Here is a 12,623-nt window from a genome sequence, read left to right as displayed (position 1 = left end):
TTTGGTAACGATGCGCGGTTGTTGTCGAGACAATAACCACAAAACTATATCTTTACGCATGGATATTGGACCATTAACACGCGTATCAGGTATACATATGCAAAAATACTATGTCCAATGCGGCTAAGTAGTGAGATAGGAGACAAATTAAAGCTGTTTCCTCGTCTTGTTGTTGGACTTTAGTCCAAAGGTGGATTTGAGAATTGAGAGCAATTTGCAGATGACAAAAACAAATATCTTTAGGCATATTCTGCTCTGTTCTCTTATTATTATGCAGCTGGTTGGTCCCATGAGTCCTAGTCTTTCGCACTCTGTACACCGCTAATGAATCTTGAGGTTCTGGGCTTTTCAAACCCCCCAACCATGAGTTCAGCGACCTTTTGCAAACTGGAAAGTACAACTACACCCTCTGGCTTAATTGCTTAAAAACCACCACAATGTGCAAGTGCAGCTCCTTCCTTCCTCATCATTTTCAGAAGAAGAAAGAACACACTCACTGCAGCTTGTGGCTGGCTAGGTACTCAGTTTTGCTTTGTTTATTGCTTGCTTCTAATCTTGTTATTGGATTTGATTTGTTATGCATTTTGTGTTTTATGTTCACTCTTTTACAGAACATAACATCACCAATAATTAATAATGGCAACTGTCACTGCTTCAAGCTTTGCCTCAACAAGTTCCAATGTCAGCTATGGCGCTGTATCTTCTGTATCAGAGCCTAAAACGGGATATAAGAAAATGGGTTTTGGAAAACAGGCCATGACTCACAATGGCTTAAGAGCTTTGAACACAGTGGACGAGCTCCGCGTCAAAATCATGGGAAATTCAATTGCAAGGCAAGCAAGGAGCAAATCTTTCAACAGTACTAGGACTGGTTCAAGACCGGCAGGAACCATTGTTTGTGGAAGTGGGATGAATTTAGTGTTTCTGGGAACAGAAGTTGGCCCATGGAGCAAAACTGGTGGACTTGGAGATGTTCTTGGAGGCCTGCCACCAGCTATGGCAGTAAGCTTCTGCTTCCTCTATTGCCTTATAATTCATTTCTTATAATCAATGATACTATAACAAGCAAATTAATTCTTCTTCAGGCAAATGGCCATCGAGTGATGACTGTTTCTCCGCGATACGACCAGTACAAAGATGCATGGGATACAGAAGTTACAATTGAGGTTGTGTATATTATAAATTGTATTAACGTTCATATTTAAATGGGAGGACAATGAATTTTGTTTGGTTATGGTGAAATGATTTATTTCTCTGCTATTTAGGTTAAAGTGGGAGAAAAAACTGAAAAGGTTCGCTTCTTTCATTGCTACAAAAGAGGAGTTGATCGTGTGTTTGTGGATCACCCACTGTTTCTTGAAAAGGTTGGTCTTGTGAATCAATCAATGTTCTTCCTTTCCAATAGTTTTTATTAGCTGGAAAAGAGGAAAGTTATCCGCTTGATGACTGGTGTTTCAGGTTTGGGGAAAAACTGCATCCAAAATCTACGGACCCATTGCTGGAGAGGATTTCAAGGACAACCAACTTAGATTCAGCCTGCTATGCCAGGTTAGTAATCTCCATCTTCTGGGTTGCTTCTTTTTCTTTTTCTTTTTTTTTTTTTTTCTTTTTTTTTTTTATGAGATAGGGGGGACAAAACCCCAAAAAGAAACGACAACTAACTAATACAGATCAAGCGCGGCCTAACGTTTGGGTTGCTTTTTCTATTCAAGTTAACCCCCTGGAAATTATTCTGTAAATTAAGTCTTAGATCAAATATGCACTTAGTTTCCATGTAATCTTCATTTGTACATCAGTCGGTCCTTGCATCGTTTATTCTTATATCCTTGCATCAGTCTAGCTGTATTTACTGATTCTTCTCTCTTTTTTGACCCCCAACAATTTTATGCTTATATTCTCATGATTGTATAAATTGTATGTTTTAGGCAGCTCTAGAAGCACCAAGAGTTCTGAACCTTAACAGCAGCAAATATTTTTCGGGACTATATGGTAGGCAATCTAATCTGCAGTTCTCCAAACCAACACTACTGTTTAAAATATTTGTTACATTGGTGCTATGGCATTTCTGCACGCAGGAGAAGAAGTCGTTTTCATTGCCAACGATTGGCACACTGCCCTCCTCCCATGCTACCTGAAAGCCATATACCAACCTAGAGGCATATACAAGAGTGCTAAAGTAGGTGACCAGTTCATTTGTTTTGAAACTAATAAGTATTCCAGTCAGCTGTGAGTCCTTAAAAACCAGTTATTTTGCCAATCTTGTTGATAGGTAGCCTTTTGCATTCACAACATTGCTTATCAAGGCAGATTCGCATCCGCGGACTTCGCACTTCTCAATCTACCAGATGAATTCAAAAGCTCCTTTGATTTCATTGATGGGTAGGGTTTCTTTGTACAGAATATAGCATAGACTGCATACTATTATATGATGGAGCCTTGAGTATGATTGGTCCAATTCCACAGCTATGACAAGCCAGTGAAGGGGAGGAAAATTAACTGGATGAAAGCTGGAATTTTAGAATCAGACAAGGTCTTGACTGTTAGCCCATACTATGCTGAAGAACTAGTTTCTACAGTTGAAAAAGGAGTCGAATTGGACAACATTATTCGGAAAGCTGGAATTCTTGGAATTGTGAATGGCATGGACGTCCAGGAGTGGAATCCATTAACTGACAAGTATACAGCTGCCAAATATGATGCTTCAACTGTAAGAACATTAGTTATCATGCATTAACTTCCATGACCAGCAAGCACTCTGTATAACTTCTTTGATTTTAAGATGCAATATCGTTTGAAAAATTTGGCTTTGCTTAGGTGACTGATGCAAAGCCTCTGTTGAAAGAAGCCCTCCAAGCAGAAGTGGGATTGCCAGTGGACAGAGACATCCCTGTCATAGGTTTCATTGGTAGGCTTGAAGAGCAGAAAGGTTCAGATATTCTGATAGAAGCCATTCCCCATTTTATCAAAGAGAATGTTCAGATCATAGTCCTCGTAAGTACTGAACATGGAAGTTGTTTCTCTCATTTTCTTGCATAATGCTTGTTGTATCACTAAAACCAACCTGTATACTATCCTCATGTGCATTCTGCAATTTCCTCAGGGGACTGGCAAAAAGCCGATGGAGAAGCAGCTTGAACAGTTGGAGATAAAATACCCTGACAAAGCCCGGGGGGTAGCAAAGTTCAATGTTCCTCTGGCCCATATGATAACAGCCGGAGCTGATTTTATGTTGGTTCCAAGCAGATTTGAGCCTTGCGGTCTCATTCAGTTGCATGCCATGCGTTACGGAACTGTAAGATGCCTGCCCCCAACAATTTCTTCCTTCCAAAAGATTCATCTTCTTGCAATAATACTAACTGCTGTGCTTGTGCTTGTGCAGGTGCCAATTGTTGCCTCAACTGGTGGGTTGGTAGACACTGTTAAAGAAGGATTCACTGGATTTCAAATGGGAGGTTTCAATGTGGAAGTAAATAAATCGATTTCAACCCTTTTTTTCTGTACACAAGAACTTCTCTACTTTTGTGTGAGTTCAAGTTTCCAAAATTTCCTTTCAGTGTGAAGTTGTTGATCCTGCGGATGTACAAGCGATTGCAACTACTGTCACAAGAGCCCTTGGAACTTATGGAACCCCAGCTTTTACTGAGATCATAGGCAACTGCATGGCTCAAGATTTATCATGGAAGGTAAGAAACCTTTCTTAACATGATAATCCTTTTACAATGAATCACATTCGCATATTCTTGAACCATTTGAATCGTAATGGCACAGGGGCCTGCCAAGAAATGGGAGGAAGTGCTGCTAAATTTGGGTGTTGCTGACAGCGAACCCGGGATCGATGGTGAGGAAATTGCACCACTCGCCAAGGAAAACATCGCAACGCCATGAAAGACGCAAGTTCAACCTGCAATTGATCAGTTTTGTGAACTAACATAAAAGACATTTACTGCACACCCAAAACAGACCGCCTTGTGTGCATCATATGAACGTAAAAATTCTCGACCAAAATAAGTGAAACCTTCTGTGCAATCTTGTTCATAGGCCAATTGTGAAGACCTTCGGTGATGGTTGATTTGAAAGAAATAAAAAAAAGAGCGGCCTAGTAGGGCAAACGAAATCAATATGAGATTGATAAGCTCTTGTGCCATTTTCTGTTGTTCCAATGATGATAAAATCCTGCCCATGTAACCAAACTCTCATTTTAAAATGAGCAAAATGAAAGTAGCATCCACACCACTCACCCCAACAACCCTTCTGCACCAGAGAGAAGCATTCACCTCACAATCTCTTCTTCAATCTCAAAGGTTGCTCCAAACAGAAGGCAAAAGAAGTTTCTTCTAAAAAAATTTAATGGCATTTCTCAGTGACCAAACAAGATCTCAGTGATCAAACAAGACCCAGGTTCGCAATCGATGCCAAGAAACTCAGACAGTTATACCATCATCCGACACCAAACAAGCATAACACATTGAACAAAAGAAATTTCAAAAACCATTGCAAACCATTCAAATTAAGATCAAATGGGGAACATACTTTTATATCCAGAAGCTCAAAATGAGATTGTTCAAAATTATAGTGCTCAGCAGGAAACCCCAGACTCTGAACAATTTGTCCATCAGAAATACATAACAAAAAGCCAAAAATAAAGAAAGCCCTACTACATTGATAAGGTTAACTAGTCTCAAAAGTACTAAAAACCAGCAAACTGAAAAGTGGACTATATCTTGTTTGGAGGAAGCTCCTAATCAAACAAGCTGAATCCCATATCGTCATCACTTTCTTCCTTGGGTTCCTCCTGTAAAATCAAATTAGAAAACAACAAAACGAAAATAACAAATCAGATAACCACTAAGCGATCAATAGAAACGCAATTGATGAAAAACAATATGATGATGCAATACCTTCTTCTCCTCTGCTGCGGGAGCAGCAGCAGGGGCAGCGGCACCTGCACCTGGGGCGGCAACAGCAACTGCACCACCACCCCCTCCGGCACCGACATTCAGAATAAGGTCCTCAATGTTTCGCTTCTCGGCGAGCTTAGCGAACAATCCAGGCCAGTAGGACTCAACTGTGACATTGGCAGCTTTCACCAATGTTGCAATCTTCTCAGCCTATTACAAACCAATTAAGGAGAACCACAGATTCCCAAAACAACATTTCTACCCTTAACACAGGTGATTCAAACAAAATCAAACTCATATTAATTTAACACATAATAAGACTAAACATGAACACACACATAAAACTTTTATTTTTTCCAGCTTAAAATAAAATGTTAAATATGAGAGGAAGCTACACAAATACATAAAAACAATAATAAACGAAGGATACAGTGATGGGGATGCCATCGTCGTGGAGGACTAGGGCGGCGTAAGTGCAAGCAAGCTCTGAGACTGACATCACTTTTCACTATAACCAGCAAACAACAACTAAAAATTATTTATTTTGTCATGAAAATTGAATATTGTTATTCATCAGAGTTAACAGTGGGTTCCAGTTGAAGGTACAGGGCGGTACAGAGCGAGGGAGGTACAGAGAGAGGGAGAGAGTTACCTGAGAGAGATGAGATCTGAGATGGACGGGTTTCTCTCTGAGCTTAGAGTGCTGCGCGGCTGCAAAACCTCGACACTTCTCTTCTAGGGTTCCTGATTTTCTAGTGAGGCAGGGTTTTTAAAGGTACACTGAAATGGGCTCGCCTGATTATTCGGAAGCCCAAGAGTGGGCTCCACCATGACCAAGGCCCACAAATTGAGTAGCCAACTGATATGGGTCAAGCAAGCCCAGCCCAGCCCAGCCCAATTCTTCTTATGGAGAGCCCGAGATGATATCTGGATCAGACCCAAAAAAAAAAAAGATGATATCTGGACACCCACTTAGTTTTGTTGTAGAATGACTTAAAAGCCCTTCAACACAAACAATAACTCGTCTTTAAAATTTTTTGTTTTTTGTTTTTTTTATTTTTTATTTTTTATTTTTTATTTGTTTAAGGGTAAAGATGGGCTAACTTATGGTGGGGAAATGAAAATATTAAAACGAAAAAATTTGGGCTGAGCTTTACTCCACTTTGAACCTTTTATTTGGAAAATATTTGTCTTGCTTTTCAATCCGTCGGAGTTTAATATGAGTGCATAAATTGTTGTTTTTATGTTTTTGATAAATTATTTGTGTATGTGTGAAATATATTAATCATATGAAGTCAAAGAAGTGTCTCCTTTGTACACCATTTGGTAAAGTCTACAAGTTTTTTTTGTTTTTTGGCCAATGGTAAAGTCTAGAAGTTGAGAGTAGAAGTTATTATAAAGAGAGTGAACTTTTGGACCAAAAAAAAGAAGTGAACTTTGGTTTATTGAATCAAAAATGGGCTTCAAAGGAGCCGAATGTGGATTTGTCAAGCCATCTTTGGAAGGTGGCTTAAGTTTCATGGTTAAGGAGGACGATTTGTGCTAATGGGGTCTAGTCGAGTGGAAAAGAACTAGTGGTTTCAGATTTGTACTCCATATAACACTTTAGACTTTAGTAGTGAAGTGTGTGAGTAACCCCCCCCCCCTTGTAGTTTAGAATATCGTTTGCTTTTTTTTTTTTTTTTTTTTTTTTTTTTGAGAGGAGGATTTGTTGACAACAGTGTTGTATATGCCAATGCCATTAGCTACCCCTTTTGAAGCATGTTCATGTAATTTTGGGCAAGCAACGAAACATATCATCATGATTCCTATTATATAATGTGAGTGATTTTGTGTGGTACATGAAACTTGTTCTTGAGAAGGTTTAAATCTTCTCCTCCTTTCATTTTCCTCCAAATCACATCATGCACAACCAACCAGCATGACAAACTTACAGAGAGTAAAGTTACTAGAGCTCAATGCTTATTAGACCCCCTTTTTCTGTAAGATGATCCCCTTGGATTCCAAGCACATTATTCAAGGCCCAAAAGTGATTTGAATTTGATTATGCAAAAGAAGAATCATAATAAGAAAACAATGCCAAGTTGCCAAACTGAAAGCGAAAGTATCTGCGAAGAAAAAAAAAAAAAAAGTAATAAATGAGAGAGACAGACAATCTTCTATTTTTTCCAACTAATTCTATCTTGAAAAGTATCAATCATGAACAATGACCAAAACGAAGAAAATTACAGGTTAATGGCCAGCTAAAGCTATCCGAGAGCTTTGACCAAACTGGGTTTCAAAGATACAAAACCAATCTTTTGAAACCCGATTGCTTTCCAATATAAACAAGCGGTATTATGTCATTGGATGCTCTATGCATCCGAGGCACATAACCCAACTGGTAATTAGTGTGTGAGGCAGAATCCAAAGCCCAATATTTAGCTTCCACCCCATGATGCCAATACATGAATGATTAAATTATGACTCTTAATTCTCCTAATGCTAACAACTACTTGAAAATAAGACTCCCCTATTTGTCTTAACCCACCCATGTAAGATGAAGATGAGGAAGTTAGTGTGGAGCAAGCGATGAAGCGTCCAATGCTGATCACTTGGATGCCCTTTTGATCTCTTCTCATGGCAGCTGATATGTATTCTGCAGCAGGCTAGGCACCCTTTTGAAATTGATAGCTTATTATGGTTTTGTTATTGACATTTTCCCTTCCCTTTTGCACTTTGACTCTGTAACCCATTATCAATGTGGTTAGCCTTGTAAAGAAGACATTGTTTTTTTTTTTCCTCTCTCTGTAGACATTTAAGTTGAAGAATTCTGTTCAGAATTGGCTGCAGAGGCTTGTGAAGAAGCACCAGCACCAGTTGCTGCTGCTGTTGTTGTACCTGTGACATTTTGCATGTAATTTGTAAATTCTCTGGAGCTTAATGTTTGCCTTGTTACTCTGAAGTAATTTTCTAGGTATGGTTAAAAAAAATAACATTTACCTGTGGTGGTAGTTGTGGTGGTGGTAATTGGCATTGAAGAAGGAAGAGAGAGAATCCCAGCTGTGGAACCAGCAGCATAGGGCTGATGAGGCAAATATGGGTACTGTACCATTTGGGGATATTGAACTCCAAGACCATGAGCCTGGCTACTGCTCTGTGCATACTGAGCATATAATGGGTAGACATTTTGGTACATGCCAGTTGGCCCTGATGCCCCAGTGGTGGTGTAATAAGGTGAGAATTGTTGACCACCATAAACACTATAATAATTCTGCAGCAAGCAACAAGATGCATTGCCATCAAAGTCAGCTTAAGCAACTCAATTCAATGAAATTGTTTATGCATTGGTAACATGAATCAACATTGCAACATTGAGCTCCCCAAAAAGAAATAAAAATAAAGTAAAATCTATGCAATGTCACTTAAATGAAAGAAAATTACCATGGGATACATGGAATCTTGTGAATATCCAGTGTACCTGTAAATTGTAATTTCATACACACACAAAAAGAAAAGAAAAAAAAATCAGACATTGAACAGAAAAGAAAAGGGGATTTTGCCCATCTTTTATTCCTATGATGATTTTGAATCTTACCCATAAGCTGAATAAGGAAATGTGTATTGACCAGTTGGTTGATGGAAGTATGGTGATGAAGAGCCATGATAAGCAGGTGGAGCCACCAACCCATGTGCTGGTCTGAACCTTCCTGCACCTGCATTAGCATAATAAATGAGTACATACATTATTTTCTTTTCAATTCCTACCCCATATTTAGATCCACATTTCAATTTGGTATAAAATGAAAATGGGTTTTAACATATGATCAATTCAATTTCATAAAAGTGGATATTGGAAGGGATTTATCAAAGAAAAAAAAGCAATAGTATGAGACAGAGAGAGAGAGAGACATACCATGCTGCTGATGAGGAGTTGGGGGACGAGTCTTTTGTGCACCAAGAGATGCAAGATTGCAATTTGCCCTCCTTCCATCAATCACAGGGGATGGATTTTGACATGCTCTCATGGCTGCCTCTGAATCCTTAAATGTAACCTAAGAAATTGAAGGATTGAAAACAACCATAAAAACCAGCAGAAAACCCAAGAAACAAATGAACAAATAAGCTTCTGAAAATGAGAGGCAAAAATGGGCTTACAAATCCATAACCCTTGGACCTCCCAGTGTTCTTATCTGTAATCACAACAGCCTCTAAGATCTCTCCAAACTGTTCAAAATACCTTCTCATAGTCTCCCTCTGAGTCTCCCAAGCCAACCCACCAACAAAGATTTTGGTGAAAGTTGTGTCATTGTATTGGCCAGGATTATTAATGTTACTACCCACCATCTGAAATTGCCTTGGTTGAGACATCAGAACAAACAAACCAACAAAGACAAACACCCCAAACAAAAGCAAGAAAAGGGAAATAAAAAAGATGGCTAATCAAACAAAAAGAGAAAAACCCAGAACCCAAATACGGAGAAATAAAGAAAGATTTAGTCTTTTATTTCCAAAGATCACATCAATGAAAACACAAACACACTCGTGCACTTGGGATTCTGTTTGTTCCTCTTCTTCTAATCCTCCTCCTTTCTACGACTTGTTTTTCAACCAAGGCTACTTGTATAACTGCCTCTTTTTCACAACCAGGACAAGTAGCTCTCCTCAGATTCCTCAACAACGATACCCGTAACGAGAAAATCATTACTGTTGAGGGTGGAAAGGGGAAATGAGAGGAGAGAGAGAGACAGAGACAGAGAAAGGAAAAAAAAGATTACTACCCTATCAAAATATTTATATGCAAAACAATAACACACACAGAAACATAGCCAGAGAGGCAGATTGGAAAAGAAAAAAAAAACAGAGGAGAAACAGAGCAATATTGAAATTTTAAAAGAAAAATGAGAGAAGGGATCGAAAAAAAGGAGAAGACAAAAAAGCTGCTAGTGGGCACCCACGACAATAGTAGGCAGAGGTGGTGTCCAATGAAAAATGGAAGACCAGAGACCAAAGGACCAACCTTTCTTGCTGTATCACCACTTTCTCTCCCTCAGCTATAAGCAATTATATATATATATATATATATATATATACACACACACAATATCAAACAAGAATATAAATATTATAAACAAACAAAAAATATTGGTTTAATAATATTTACATTTGTGGGGGTGGGTCTGCATGAACATTTGCTTCGCTGTATTCAACCTTCCATTTCCTATTCTCTCTCTCTTTCTCTGTTCCACCCCTCTTGATATTGCTTGCTCTGTTTATGGCATTTGGTGGGTCTCTGAGATATGATACCTTGAGAGACTCTCTCTCTCTCCCTCTCTGTTCAACTTCAAAACCCTCTCTTTCTTTCTCTCTCTAAAGCTGCAGCTATTCTCTTAACCGAAAAAGTACAGGAAATGGGATTGTTTTTTGGTGGGCCAAAACTTTCTGGCACAACCTTCTAAATCTTTTCTTTGAAAATTATTAAGGGTAATCAATAATAATAAATTTGGACACTAATTAAATAAATGTGGGCACCTCTGTTTTTGTTAACACCCAGCTCTTCTTCCTAATTGGAGTCTCATGAAAACCCATTTTTGCCCACCATTCCATTTCTGCATCAATGCATGGACAGATTTATTTGCAGTCTATAATTCCACTTCCACTCTCTTGCTCTTTCGGCTTCCCATTTTGACAATTTTGGGTCCCCTTTTTTTATGGATCAAATATGGCAGAAGAAATAAGGGGCACCCCATGTCATTATTTATTCTTAATTTGGTGTTGAGTATCATTAAAAAGGATTTTATTATTTGTAAAATAATTACAATGATTAAAAAAAGAAGAAGAACCAGTGGTATGCGTGGTAAGCGGCGTCTATGATGGTCAAATGGGATATATGAGAGAGAGAGAGAGAGTGAGAGAGAGAGAGAGAGAGGGTAATATAGTGGGGGTAATTAGATCCACCAGATATATAATTAAAACTCTGGAACCGAAATCATGACTGTCTTCTACCACACAACGGCTTTGGACTCTCGAAGAGATCGCGGTCAAACCTCTGTGTTTTTTTTTTCTTTTTAATTTTTTTTTAGTTGGGAACAAATACTTTATTTATTTAAGTTCATTTTTCTTCTCATGTTTGGTTTCACTGTCGGCTCTGTTGGCGGCCAGTTCTAATAAAGCTGTGGGCTTGAGAGAGAAGTGGGTGAGCTGAGCAAATATTTGATTGGGTAACATTCATGGCCATGCACATACACATTCACAGAGAGCTTAAGATGATAAGATCTTCAGTATCCTATAAAAGGAGTTAGAAAACGACATCTACTTGCCCCATTATTTGTTCATTGGAAAAGATTCTTGCTTTGCCTACTTAATTATCATCCAACTGCGTTACAGCTTGTGCATTGTCTATGATCGAGTAAATAGAACAAATTGATCGGATCGAATTGGGGGAATAGAAAGATTTGTACAAGTTATATCTTTCATCACCTTTTTGTGGAAAATTGTTAGGTATAAATATGTTAAATACCTGTAACTTCGATTGATGAAATAGTATCTCTCTTCAAAAAGATCATTATTTGTTTACCGCTGCACAAGAAAATATTTTCTTACAAATAAACAAGATATTAAAGAATTATCCATACATACAATCGTAATTATTAATACGGGCCTACTGATAACTTTTACCATTAAGCAATCACTAGATTTGTTGTGATATGAGAAAAATGTATTAGAAGCATGTGGTTTGTTGATTAATCAAATCGCTTTAGAAGTCAAAAACGCATATATATACACCTATAGCTAGCTGATGATGTTGATACAAGTGGCAATTTATTGCTTTGCTTGTTTGTGAGCTTAGGCCGGTTTCAACATATAGTACTTGAAGTAGATCATGTTTTGCTTAAATTCAATATATTGGAGATTTTGGGTGGTTTATTATATTATGTATTGTCATTGTGGATCACATGATTGTCATAATGCAAACAAACATTGACACCAGCTCTCGCTCGGGTAGGGAGTTTGATATGAAGGATTTGGCAGCTGTAAGTCAAAAACTTGGGATCCAGGGGCGGATCTACACGAAGGCCTGCTTGCGGTGGTCCTGCTTTTCGTATTTTGTTCTCAATCCCTTGTAATGTATTACAATTCATATAATAATATGATTTCTTCAATTAACTTAGTGTTGATCTTCTAGTTGACGATGAGAAAGCTATGTGGAAGTGATTTTTAAAATTTTGGTCCCCCCACACTGAGAATCCTAACCTCGGCCCTGTTGGGATCACAGCAGAAAGGGAAAAAAAATACTGCTGAGGAAATAAAGATGTCTATGCTGAAAAGGGTTACATGCTGCATTAAGAAATTATAGTGCCTCAGCACATGCAGGATTCAAAATGTGTTTCGACTCATGTTCTTGTTTGCTTGCAATTTGCAAACTATATCTTTTAATTTGAATCCTACCAAATGAAAAATATTAAACTAGCTAGTAACTTACACAAAGCCTTTGAATTGAAAATGATGCGCATGCATGTTCTCGGCAAAAAGATAGAGAAAAGTAAAACCACATGTTACCAACTAATTACCATAACATCTCACAGTTTTTAATTATTAGTATCCAGAGAAGTAAAAACCAGAAAGTAAAAAACAAAAACAGCCATAAAAATTCGAGTCAGAGAGGGAATGAAGAAGGTGACAAAGCTAGCTAGGCTGGCTTGAAGACAAGAAGCACAGCAAGCCGAGCTGAGGAGATTGAGAAAA

General features: G+C 38.2%; 3 protein-coding genes across 5 annotated transcripts; 1 reads left to right on the top strand and 2 right to left on the bottom strand.

The window, feature by feature from the left end:
- The first annotated feature begins 73 nt into the window (after nucleotides 1-73).
- LOC117619963 (granule-bound starch synthase 1, chloroplastic/amyloplastic-like) lies at nucleotides 74-4,118 on the top strand. The gene is made up of 14 exons (XM_034350037.1): nucleotides 74-517; nucleotides 612-1,002; nucleotides 1,086-1,166; nucleotides 1,266-1,364; nucleotides 1,459-1,548; nucleotides 1,926-1,989; nucleotides 2,076-2,176; nucleotides 2,270-2,379; nucleotides 2,464-2,707; nucleotides 2,815-2,991; nucleotides 3,101-3,292; nucleotides 3,380-3,466; nucleotides 3,555-3,683; nucleotides 3,769-4,118. The coding sequence occupies exons 2-14, from the start codon at nucleotides 637-639 to the stop codon at nucleotides 3,883-3,885; spliced, it is 1,857 nt and encodes a 618-aa protein (XP_034205928.1). The 5' UTR covers nucleotides 74-517; nucleotides 612-636; the 3' UTR covers nucleotides 3,886-4,118.
- A 383-nt stretch (nucleotides 4,119-4,501) lies between these two features.
- Nucleotides 4,502-5,664, bottom strand: LOC117618533 (60S acidic ribosomal protein P1-like). The gene is made up of 4 exons (XM_034348121.1): nucleotides 5,551-5,664; nucleotides 5,329-5,406; nucleotides 4,899-5,108; nucleotides 4,502-4,792 (listed from the first exon to the last, which is right to left on the bottom strand). Exons 2-4 carry the CDS (start codon nucleotides 5,395-5,397, stop codon nucleotides 4,739-4,741), a joined length of 333 nt encoding a protein of 110 aa, XP_034204012.1. The 5' UTR covers nucleotides 5,398-5,406; nucleotides 5,551-5,664; the 3' UTR covers nucleotides 4,502-4,738.
- Nucleotides 5,665-7,037: 1,373 nt separating this feature from the next.
- LOC117619799 (RNA-binding protein 24-B) lies at nucleotides 7,038-10,612 on the bottom strand. Of its 3 annotated transcripts, none has more exons than XM_034349835.1 (7): nucleotides 10,042-10,612; nucleotides 9,036-9,224; nucleotides 8,794-8,932; nucleotides 8,476-8,593; nucleotides 8,322-8,358; nucleotides 7,881-8,151; nucleotides 7,038-7,778 (listed from the first exon to the last, which is right to left on the bottom strand). In XM_034349835.1, exons 2-7 carry the CDS (start codon nucleotides 9,222-9,224, stop codon nucleotides 7,696-7,698), a joined length of 837 nt encoding a protein of 278 aa, XP_034205726.1. In that variant the 5' UTR covers nucleotides 10,042-10,612; the 3' UTR covers nucleotides 7,038-7,695. The 3 variants fall into 3 exon arrangements, with proteins under 3 accessions (XP_034205726.1, XP_034205727.1, XP_034205725.1); XM_034349836.1 differs by lacking the exon at nucleotides 10,042-10,612 and adding an exon at nucleotides 9,898-9,909; XM_034349834.1 differs by lacking the exon at nucleotides 10,042-10,612 and having other exon boundaries at nucleotides 9,036-9,889.
- Nucleotides 10,613-12,623: the final 2,011 nt, after the last annotated feature.

The sequence above is a fragment of the Prunus dulcis genome, chromosome 2 (assembly GCF_902201215.1).
Source record: "Prunus dulcis chromosome 2, ALMONDv2, whole genome shotgun sequence".
NCBI classification, from domain to species: Eukaryota; Viridiplantae; Streptophyta; class Magnoliopsida; order Rosales; family Rosaceae; genus Prunus; species Prunus dulcis.
Note: the sequence above shows the minus strand (reverse complement) of the source record. Positions and strands in the feature narration are given on the sequence as shown.

Bases quoted from the DNA above. Each gene is read 5' to 3' on its own strand.
- LOC117619963 (XM_034350037.1), top strand. From the start codon at position 637: ATGGCAACTGTCACTGCTTCAAGCTTTGCCTCAACAAGTTCCAATGTC. The intron at 2,380-2,463 runs GTAGGGTTTCTT...CCAATTCCACAG, and splicing joins TCCTTTGATTTCATTGATGG to CTATGACAAGCCAGTGAAGG. The intron at 3,684-3,768 runs GTAAGAAACCTT...GTAATGGCACAG, and splicing joins CTCAAGATTTATCATGGAAG to GGGCCTGCCAAGAAATGGGA.
- LOC117618533 (XM_034348121.1), bottom strand. From the start codon at position 5,397: ATGTCAGTCTCAGAGCTTGCTTGCACTTACGCCGCCCTAGTCCTCCAC. The intron at 5,109-5,328 runs GTATCCTTCGTT...GGTTTGTAATAG, and splicing joins ACGATGGCATCCCCATCACT to GCTGAGAAGATTGCAACATT. The intron at 4,793-4,898 runs GTATTGCATCAT...TTGATTTTACAG, and splicing joins CCGCAGCAGAGGAGAAGAAG to GAGGAACCCAAGGAAGAAAG.
- LOC117619799 (XM_034349834.1), bottom strand. From the start codon at position 9,248: ATGTCTCAACCAAGGCAATTTCAGATGGTGGGTAGTAACATTAATAAT. The intron at 8,933-9,035 runs GTAAGCCCATTT...TCAATTTCTTAG, and splicing joins GGTCCAAGGGTTATGGATTT to GTTACATTTAAGGATTCAGA. The intron at 7,779-7,880 runs GTAAATGTTATT...AAAATGTCACAG, and splicing joins CACCACAACTACCACCACAG to GTACAACAACAGCAGCAGCA.